This window comes from Stigmatopora nigra, chromosome 1 (assembly GCF_051989575.1).
Source record: "Stigmatopora nigra isolate UIUO_SnigA chromosome 1, RoL_Snig_1.1, whole genome shotgun sequence".
NCBI classification, from domain to species: Eukaryota; Metazoa; Chordata; class Actinopteri; order Syngnathiformes; family Syngnathidae; genus Stigmatopora; species Stigmatopora nigra.
Window position 1 is genome coordinate 23720458 of NC_135508.1, and position 11308 is coordinate 23731765.

The 11308-nt window shown below is 40.1% G+C and overlaps 1 protein-coding gene across 2 annotated transcripts in view; it reads left to right on the plus strand.

Moving 5' to 3' along the window:
- Positions 1-11308, plus strand: part of nup210 (nucleoporin 210) — a 52658-nt gene that overhangs the window by 30513 nt on the left and 10837 nt on the right. For both annotated transcript variants that reach the window (XM_077721831.1, XM_077721838.1), the window contains exons 24-33: positions 1547-1609; positions 2105-2284; positions 2352-2432; positions 2565-2696; positions 3847-4005; positions 4240-4331; positions 4423-4597; positions 5355-5530; positions 8317-8537; positions 8632-8768. In XM_077721831.1, the coding sequence (XP_077577957.1) occupies positions 1547-1609; positions 2105-2284; positions 2352-2432; positions 2565-2696; positions 3847-4005; positions 4240-4331; positions 4423-4597; positions 5355-5530; positions 8317-8537; positions 8632-8768 (1416 nt within the window). The remainder of the gene's footprint in view (positions 1-1546; positions 1610-2104; positions 2285-2351; positions 2433-2564; positions 2697-3846; positions 4006-4239; positions 4332-4422; positions 4598-5354; positions 5531-8316; positions 8538-8631; positions 8769-11308) is intronic.

Here is an 11308-nt window from a genome sequence, read left to right on the forward strand (position 1 = left end):
AGTTTTATCTTTTCTGGTGTGACACTTCACGTACTGAATAAACTTTGGCAGAAGTGTCTTTAAACACGCTTTGTTGGAAGTCACCAGCGAAAATAAAGACTCCATCTGGGTGGTCAAGCTGCTGTTGGTTTACAGCCGTTAGCAGGAGGTTAACTGCCATGCTAATGTAAGCATCCTGTGGAATATAGATGGCCAGTACAACGATAACCGTTAGCTCTCCAGGTAGATAGAATGGCCTGCACCGTATCGCCAATATCTAAATCCGGGGAGCAGTGAGTGTTAATGATCATACTATCGCAACACCATTCATTGTGTTGGAACACGCAAAGTCCCCCTCCTTTGATTTTCCCCGTTAATTATATTCAACGATCGCTTCAAAAAAGCGTTTGGCTAGCTAGCGATACCGCGGCGTTGAGGATTTGCGGGTGTAGCCACGTCTCCGTGATAAGAATAATGTTGCAGTTCCTAACAAAGCTGTTGTTAGCAATCTGAAGTTCCAACTCATCCATTTTGTGGGTGATGGATCTGGCGTTGGTCAAAAAGATACTCGGAAGCGGTGCCCGGTGTGGTTGCTACCTTAGTTTATCAGGTAGGCCCGCCCGGCATCCGCGCATTTGCTTTCTTTCTCCTCGCCGCCTCTGTCGTACTCCGGGTGGGCTGACTATCTACGGAGATCCCGGAGGTCTCAAGATGTCCTCGGGGATATCGTAGGTCCGTTGGTAGTCTGTTGTGATGGATATATCGCATCTCCTTCTGAGAGTAATTAAATGCTGGCGACTGTAGAAAAAGTTTGCCTTGCAGATGTTAGTAAATAATGAACAACACCAAACTGGAAAGCATTGAGTCGCTGCACCCGTGCGCGCCGCCATCTTTTCCCTGCACTGAGTAACGCAAAAAAAACACGTAAAAAATTCAACCTGTACGCCCAGTGCTTGTGGATATCTTTCGCGAGGGAGATATGGTGAGAAAAACAGTGCGCTGTAATCATAAGCAGCCTTTCGCGGACTCCAGGTTGTCTCTTATGCTTGTTTCTCAAATTCGTCTCTTAAGGCAAATATTTGTTCAGAATTTCCTTCGTATCTCAAATTTCTTGTATGATCGGGCACTCGTATGTCTAGGTGTGAAGTATAGAATGTATTCTTTATACTTTTATGCTGTATAGTCACTTGGATAGAATTTTGCGGAGCCTAGTGGTAAGTTTCCTTCATAACACCTATGAGTTAGGGGCATGTAATTTACTAAGACACGCCCATTTCTTTGTGTCACTTCGTCCCGCCTTAAATTTGTACCTAGGTCACATGACCCTTTGTTAATAAAAGGGGCTACTCTGTTGGAGGTCGGTAGGGATTGGAACTGGTCAGGCAAGGAGATGGACTCATCTCCAAGCGCTGGCACCTCCCGACCCCTCCCTCAGCTGATGTCTTTGAAAATCTCATCAAGCCGACTCTGCGTGTGCTACCTCTGATCCGAATTATTGAATGTATATGGTTCTAAACCTGACACTAGGTATTACTGTACATTAAAACTGTAAACTTTTTGTTGATAGGTATTTCCACCCTTCAAACTCCTCCCCAGGAAAATGACTCTGCTAATTGGAGCAATGATGCAGGTGCGTTTGTGTGTGTGTATGTGTGTGTGCGTGTGTGTGTGCGTGCGTGCGTGCGCGCGTGTCTCAATGTGCAGTACTAGTGCTTTTTTAGTAATTAATCCTCTACTAATGTTTGAAGTGACAACAGGAATTTATTTCGTTCACTGTTCATCATCCAAATGGAAGCATTGCTAGGCTTTCTCTTTAAAACAACATTGCCCTCATTGACGTCCACCCAGGTCGTCTTTCAGTGCACTGTTATGCTCATTAAAAAGCATTTCTACCTAATCGTGGTGCCATCTAATTACCCAATATTACATAGTGTGCTAAAGTGATGTACAACTTCAGAAAGTTTAGGACGAAATCTATTGATTTTCGGTTCCAATTATATCATTTAAAGTTACCAGCCTTAATATCTCAGAATATCTTTGCCACACCATTACGCTTTTATTATTCTTACATAACAAAATGTCTATAGAGTTAAACTAATTTTTCTGTCCAAACCTTTTTTTCTAGATCACATCTGAGGGTGGCCCTCAGCCTCAGTCCAATATTCTATTTTCAATTTCTAGTGAGGCCATTGCTTCTGTAAATGGGATTGGCCATGTCAAGGGTATGACCATTGGTAATGTAACTGTGATAGGATTCATACAAGCTGTCGATGCAGAAACTGGAAAGATGGTTGTTGTGTCGAAGGTAAATAACATGCTCTGAGTTTTCTTTGAAAAGATACAATTTCTAATTACAAATCTACTGTCTTTAGGACCAAGTAGAAGTTGAGGTTGTGCGTTTGACTGGCATTCGAATTCGGGCACCCATTACACGAATGAAGACAGGAGCGCAGGTACAATATTTGCTTTTTTTGTTTAAAATATTTTTTTTATTTACATTTTTAAGTAATCCTAGTTTCACTGAAAAAAACATTTTACAATATAGTTGGTTTTGACCTTAAATTATATCTTGTTACCTCCTGTAGATGCCTGTGTATGTAATGGGTTTGACAAACAGTCGAACTCCCTTCACCTTTGCTAATGCTGTGCCTGAACTTAGCTTCCATTGGTCCACCACCAAAAGGGACATCATCGATGTTCAGTCGAGACACTCAATGGTATGTAAATTACATTGAGTTGTAAATTGTTTGGGAATCTTTGAGTACTTGAAATGCTTTGCTGCATGCTGTGTTACAAGAAATCATACATCGTAATAATCCAAGAGAGTTAGGATTAGGTTCATATTGTTATTTCCTCCGTGCCTGCTTATGTTTGGTTCCCTACTCTTGTTTGTCCCTCCTGTCTTGCCGTTTCCTAATGTGCAGGTGCGCAAGAGGAACGGCAAGACAGGAGGGACAAAAAAGAGTAGGGAAACGAACATCAGCAGACACGGAGGAAACTTAAATAATAATGTGAACTCAATCCTAACAGAGAGAAATCTCAATAGTAAGATATTAAAATTGAACTATTACGAGGTTAAAATTGAAATATGAAATCATAGATTGTACCTTGACAAGATTCAAATCGTAATATTATGAATTTGAAGTTTTGTTGTCTATTTATATGTAAAGTAAACTGGAAATGCTTTGGTTTTCCAGGCATCAACTTTTGTCGACGTTAAATCAGTGTGAGCTCTTCTCGTACTGTTAGATGGTCAAAGTAATATTGGGAGGAAAAAAGTTGTAATATTACGTACGACATTTAAGTCGTTTTCCTGTTTTCACAGTACGTGAACCGGAAGTTGTTTGGTTTCAGGGGCATTAACTTTTGCCGACGTAAAGTCTCTGAGTTGATGACTTTTGCGTAATATTGGAAGGAAAAAGTAAAATATTCAAAAAAGATTTAAAAAGGTTGCATTCATTATTTTAATATCAGTCAAACTGAAAGCTGTTAGGGGTTTGCAGACATCAACTTTGATGACGTTAGATCGGTGTGAAATTTTTTTATTTGGGAGTAATTTGGGTGGGATTATTTAATTCCTGATAATATTTTTTTTAATGAGAACAAGTTTATAATGTTAATATAGGTGACATTGTTTTAAATTTTATAAATAATAATAAACAAAATTAAAAAAATATATAAATAATATATTAAAGAGAAATAAATTTTAAAAAATAATATAAAGAAGATTTTCTGGAGTGGCTTTCCTTGATATTTTTTCAATGCAAAAAGGGTGCCGCAGTTAAAAAAAGGTTGAGAAACACTGGTCTAGATATATATTTGGTCACGATGAAGCTTTTTTTTAATTTTGCCTTTTGGAACTCTTAGGCTAATGTGGAGCTCAACTCGGAACACAATTTCGGCATGAGTGTGACTGGTCGGACAAGAGGGCGGACTGGGCTCAAAGTTGTGCTCAAAGTTGTTGAATCTGCCGCTGGTCAACTTGCTGGTAATCTTCTAGAACTCAAAGATGAAATCCAAATCCAGGTAAATCTGGTTTTAGATGTATTATTCAATACCATCTGAGCTCATTATTATGAAGACAAGATTTAAACCTGAGAGGCTGCCTAGCTGTAACAATATTATTCTTTGCAGAATAGCTGAAGTTAGCTTTGTGAGAAAAAGGAAAATGCACCAAGCTTGCATGACACACATGTGATGTGCTAACCATTACATAATGCTAATCATAGAGCATTGCTAATAATTTGTATTTCAATCAAGGTCTACGACAAGCTTCACATGCTTAATCCCTTAGTCGAGGCTGGAGATATACTCATGGCTCCAAACTCAGCCCTAAAACTCGAAACAAGCAGGTGATTCCTTATTCAGATTTTATCTTATTTCTTAATCACATACTGAAATAAAAAAAATGCTCTAAATTTTTCAATTTTTTATGTGAACAAGGGATGGCGTGGGTGTGCTATCATACAAGATCCTGGATGCCGCTAACCGAGTTGCTGTAGCTCAAGTTGACAATAAGGGCCTCCTCTCCTCTGGTCCACTCACAGGCATTTCGTCATTGCTTGTCACCTCACAAGAGTCCTTTGGTGTCAATCAAACTCTCATCATTGCAGTGAAGGTCAGTCATCTTTTTTATACTTCATGGGGGAGGGCTCCAGAGCTCATTCACTTTGTTTTCAGTGATTTTTTTTCACTAGAATTACTACTGTGACCAAATTTGGTAGGTGTATTCAGGGGATGTGTACCTCATCAAAGCCCAATTTTTATTTTCTTATGATGGCTGATTAATCCGATTAATTGAAGAATTGAAATGAAATTAAATCTAAAATACTCCTGGATTTAATACAATAAAGGTTGGTAGGTATACTATAGAAATATGTACTCCTTGATTGTCAGACTGATTGAATTATTTTCTTTCAGAAAAATTATTTTGATTCATCCATTGCGGATTTATTGTTGCCTGTATGTTCCGAGTTAGTCATCTAGTCATGCTTATTCGTCTCTTGTGCTTATCATTTCTCTGGGATGATGAGACATTTAAGGACTAAACCGGGTGGCCGTGATTCATTTTGAACTTGAGTTTTCCAATGCCAGCAATTAGTGTCATCATGAAATATCCTGTTCATCTACTTTTTTTTATTCCAAAAGAACTGTATTATAAGATGCATTTAATCATACTAGTGATGGATTGGTACATACATACATGCGTGCGTACGTACGTACGTACAAACGCACGCACGCACGCACTCACTCATTCACTCATTCATTTATTCATTTATTTTGGCTTATCAACTTGCTGAAAACATTAGGAACAGTCATACAAGGTCTTATGGTGGCAATGTCCCTGAGCTTAACACCTACCCTTCATCCCTCAGGTGGTGCCTGTGTTTTATGTACGCTTCAGTACCAGCCCAGAGCTGCATACGTACTCCAGGGAGAGCCTGAAAGCCTTTCCTTTAGGCATAGTGCTCACCTTCATTGTTCATTTTCATGCTAGCACTGGAGAGGCCTTGCACAGCTACAACAGCCATCTCACATTTTCCACTAACAGGTCAGTCGCCACTCCACATCCCAATTCTTTTAAGTATCTTGGTGGTATTCACAGAGGAGGTTTGTGCCAAACCCATTGATGCATTTTTAAATGAAGAGTATTACTAGGCGCCAACTCCGAACAACCATGGACAATAAAAATAATAGGGTCATGTTGACTGTCATTGATTCATTCATTCATCTACCATACCTCGCATCCTCGAAAGGAACGTTGTTTTGACATACAAAATGGTGTACTGTATAAAGGGGGGTAAAAAAAAAAAATATATATATATATATATATATATATATATATATATATATATTGATATATTTTAAATTAAATTCAAATTAAGCATTTTTGAAGGGGAATCCCTACTTCGCGGAAATTCACGTATCGCGGGTGGTCCCGGTCCCCATTAACCGCGATGACCAAGGGAACACTGTACTCGTTGCCAAGTGGTCGTGCGTGATCCTATTGTGAGGACACGTGTCATTTTGGGAATATTTTGAAGGGAATACAAACTCAAACAACCCTCGATATTGACTGAAAGTCAGTGTGAAGGCGGGGCGAAAAGAGTGAACCCGGGAAAAGAAAGATATCAAAATGTCAAACAAAATTAGAGTTAAGTTTTGTGTTTGGTTTGATTAAACTTATTTTTGAGTGTGTCTCCATCGTAATGCAAGTTCATTTTACCAGCGCATAGCCGTGCGACTCATTCACAACACGAAATAACAATTGTTCCCGATTTTTTTGCTCGGAGAAAAAAAATGAAACGCTGGCAAACTACTTGGATGAAAAAGCTTCTCATTTCAAACATCACTTTGTTTCCTTACACTGGCATTATGGCTAACCGTGGAAGATTTCAATTGGGATACGTTTTTGTTTCTTCGGTTTAACAATAGAAGTACTATGGGTTGTGGGCCAGTGCAGTCCAATCTATCAAAATACTCGAGATACTTTTAATGCCTTTTTCTGCTTTATCAAACCCTGCACATGCAGGTAATGGAGAGATAATGAAAGGAAAATAGCACCCCTCAACTGGTTTTATTTTTGCAGCAGGTTTTATACCCTGTGAGGGAAGTACTAATGAATTGAGCTGCTCTTACCTCACTTGAGAAAAAGTTAAAATATACATTCTAATTTAATAAAATTCTTTTGGCATATTGAGTTTGTGTCGCCGTGTGGTGGCGCTTTGCTACCTATTATAATTGAGTACAAATGGATAGAAATGAGAGCCCAAGCATCTAACAGCCAGTTGAAAGCATTTAATCAAAACACTATAAGCTGGAACAAGCTAGTGGTTTGGCGTGACTTCGTGGTAGAGCTGTTTTTCCCCAACCTAGTGGTTGTAGATGCATTTACCCACCCTGGCTGCCTTCCCTAAGTATTTTTGAACAAGATACTGAACCCAACGTTGCTCCTGATGCTGCATTTTGAGTAGGTAAATGAGTACAGTGTTCCCTCGCTACTTCGCGCTTCAGCTATCGCGGACTCAAAGCTTCGCAGATTTTTTTCTTGAAAAAATATATAAAAAATTTAAAGATATTAAGTTAAAATTATAAATTACATCATTTTACAAGAGGTGGGAACAAAATATTCAATAAGAATTAGTAATTGCATCAAAAAAAGGCCAAAGAAATGGTCAATAACATGGTGAGAGTTCAGGAATTGCATTGATGACGTCATGGCTGTTTACAGGCGCATCTTCACCGCCCAAAAAAACAATGCTCACAACTCCCAATAAGGATGTTTCTTACGTGCAAAAAAACTGCAGAAGATCTTCCATCCGGACTACTATGATATTTTTGCTTGGTGGTGCTTTTGTGCACGTGTTATACATTTCTTTAAGCATTTTTGAAGGGGCACGCCTACTTCGCTGAAATGCACCTATTGCGGGGGGTCCGGTCCCCATTAACACCGATAACCGAGGGAACACTGTATATCATATTAATGCACTTTGAGATGCCTTCATAGTAGAAGAGCCAATGTTTCATAACGTGGTATTCACTTAATATTGCATTTGACAGAATTAAAAAAAATGTTCTACAAGAGCTACTTTGTAGTGTTACATTTTACACTATGGTTTTTGAGGTCGGCACGCCACTATTTTAACCCTACAATGGTACAACCTTGACAGACACTCCATATAATACAGTCAATTTACTTGGGTTTTTCTGCAACATGGATTCACTAAGAGTGGTTTCCACCTCAGTTACAGATTGAGTGACTTGAATGAATAGAAGTATTTGGTAGGGAAGTGAAGTCTGTGACGGCATCTTCTTCACACTTCACCATAATTTGATTCTATTTCAATGCACTCAGGGTGCTGACATTCACTTTTAGGAGAAAACAATCAAAATCAGAGTAAAACAAGGTGGATACTCGAGAGACTAAATAAAAACATACCCTCTGATTAAATTCTTTCAAAATCCGCTACGAGACAATAGCATTTGACAGGTATTTAATCTGGTTGTAGTTATAGCTAGACACTTTTAGCAGAAGAGCTGCAAAATTGATACAATTGATTGTTTTTTTTCTTTTTTGACCACAGCATTTGCCACCTGACTGAATTTATTTGTTTCAGGCAATAGTACATACAATCTATATTGTATGTCTGAAGTGAGTTATTGTTTTTAGTCAGACGATCAATGACAACACCTCGTGCAATCATACACCTATATCAATAAATGATTCATATGTTAAAATGAATCTCCCGGGCACTGCAACACATTTGCAACAAGTGTACTTATGTTTTAAATATTTATTTATTGAAGTAAATTCATCATTTTGCTTGTGTTTGTCAGGGATGATGTGGTGCAGGTTGGATCTGGCCATGATAACAATACCTTGACAGTAAGAACAGTCAATGCAGGCCTCACGTTGCTGTCTGTGCATGACAGTGAAAACACTGTTGTGGCGGACTACATTCCGCTTCCCGTTGAGCATGCCATCCAGCCAGGAGAGCCCCAGACGCTGGTAGTAGGTGACGTCATTTGCTTTACTGCTCAGCTGGCCACTCAAGATGGTAAGAGACTTAAATTATATTTAATTAATTGTAGAAGCTCAAATTCAGTCTGACATCTTGGCAATGTTTTTCCATTAACTACTCTTTTCGGTAGGAGGCCATGGTACTTGGAGTTCCTCAGCCAATGGCATCCTTCAGATTGACTCTAAAACTGGTGCAGCCGTAGCCAGAGATGATGGGACTGCTACTGTGTACTATGAGATACCTGGTGTTTTAAAAACATACAGAGAGGTACAGAATAATATTGTGACGTTACCTACTAACTTAGGTTGTTAAAATTCACAGAGATATGTATTTCTTAATTATTTTTATTAACCCCTGGCTCTCATGGTTTTCCTGATTTGGTTCTAATCATCCTTCTTAAAATTCTAGTTAGATTATTCTTGTAATCTCTCCTTCCGTCTCCAGAAATTTGAATCACGTGTTATTATTTTCCCTTAGAATCAACTACAAGCTATATGGCACTGTGAGATAAAAATATGAATAAACCAGTGTGCCTATCATGACCTACCAGAAATAGATTGTGTAAATGCCTGACAGGTTGCTCACACGAAAAAAGATTACTTCCTGCTTTCAGTGCAGGCAGCAGACAAAAAATGATGAGGCTACGGCTTAAATGCGCATAAAAGCACGACTTGCAAAAAAACTGCAATTTGACGGCGTCGTGACACGCTGACGTGAATTCTAAATGGCCTCCATGTGTGCGCTGTGACGTCACGGCGTAAGTGAATGCCGTTACGGTCATTTATTACCAAATAGAGAAAATATAAACAGAAGAAATGCTAAACAAAATTTATTTTTTTACGTTTATGAATGAAATTCAGGAAAAAAAATTTGATCTTGCATAAAACGTAAAATGTTCCCATCACTGCTTGCTTGGGGCACGGGCCTTTTAGTGAGGTCGGGCGCACCCATCTTAGAGAGATCTGGGACATGTCCATCTTAGGGAGGTTCGGAGCACGGCCATCTTAGGGTGGTCGGGGTGCAGCCATCTTAGTGAGGTGGGGCACTGCCGTCTAATTTTTTTCGCTAAGCGCGATCTGCCTTGATTTTGACCTTAAATCAAAAGCCTTTATTGTCATCATACACAGCTGCGTAGAACAAAATTGGTGGTTCGACACCACAAAGTGCGTTTTCCCGGTTAAAAAAAAATCAAGTAATATAAAGATATAAAAAGTCACTTCCCGGCTAGGTAAATTCTAAAATATTGCACAATCTAAGATATTGTACATTGATATTGCACAGAAGGGATTGTGTGTCGTGCTAATGCAAGTTCAGAGTCCTAATGGCTGTGGGAAAAAAATTGTCCATTAGTCTATTTGTCCGTGCTTTGTGAGACCTGTAGCATCTGCTAGAGGGCAGCAGCTGGAACAGTTTGTGACCAGGGTGGTATTGGTCCCTGACAATGTTCCTGGCTCTGCTGCTGTAGCGAGGGCTGGCAAAGTCATCCAGTGAGGGCAGAGAGCAGCCAATGATCTTTTGGGTAGTGTATATCACTCCTGCATGGCCTTTCTGTCTGCTGCCATGCTTCCAGCGAACCATGTACACTGTAATACAATATGCCTGGATACTCTCCACAGTGGCTCTATAGAAGGTTACCAGAAGCTTAGTGTCCAAGTTGTTCCTTCTGAGTACCCTCAGGAAATGGAGTCGTTTCTGGGCTTTCTTCACCACTGCGGTGGTGTTGGTAGACCAGGAGAGCTTGTCCGTGACGTGGACAACCAAGGAATTACGCATACTCCATTTATGAGCAATGGGGGCAGATCTGTACTGCGTTTGTGAAAGTCCAGGGTTAGTTCTTTAGTTTTCGTGGTGTTTAGTGTGAGATTCTTCACCAAACACCACAAAGACAGTTTGTTGACCTCACCTCTGTAAGCAAACTCATCCCCCCTGAGATGAGTCCGACCACAGTGGTGTCATCGGCAAATTTGATGATGGAGTTAGACTGGTATGTCGGTGTACAGTTGTATGTGTACAGGGAGTACAGAAGAGGACTCCGTACACAGCCTTGAGGGGAGCCACTGCTCAGTGTAATGGAGGAAAAGAGGTGGGGACCAAGTCTAACAGTTTGTGGATGGTTGGTTAAGAAGTTCTTAATCCAGTAGCAGATGGAAGAAGATAGTCCAAGGTGGGAGAGTTAGTCAGCTAGAATATCCGGTATTATAGTGTTGAAGGCTGAGCTATAGTCAATGAAAAGCATCCTCACGTAATACCCAAAGTGCTCCAGGTGGGTCAGTGCTGTGTGTAGAGCTATGGCGTCCTCAGTTTGCTCTATAGGGAAACTGGTGAGGGTCACTGAGTGAAGGATTGTATCCCTGATATGGCGGGCGACCAACTTTTCAAAGCACTTCATGATCACAGGTGTGAGTGCAACAGGCCTATAATCATTCAGGCTGTCAATGGTTGGATTTTTAGGGACAGGGATAATGGTGGCAGATTTCAGGCAGGGTGGGATGATGGATTGTTGCTGGGAACAATTGAAAGTCTTTGTGAAAACACCAGTCAGCTGGTCAGCTCAGGCTTTGAGCACCTCCCCAGGTACTCTGTCAGGGCCAGCAGCCTTCCTGGTGTTCACAGTCCGTACCTGTATCACTTCATGTTCCTGAAGCTCCAGCGTACTGCTGCAGGGTGGTGGTGGAAATGTTGAGACTGGGTCTGATTTTTCAGTCTCAAAGCGGGCAAAGAAACAATTCAGTTCCTCTGCTAGTGAGGCATCTGCATTAACAGATACATTATTGTCATTGTAACTGGTAATATGTCATATTCGTTGC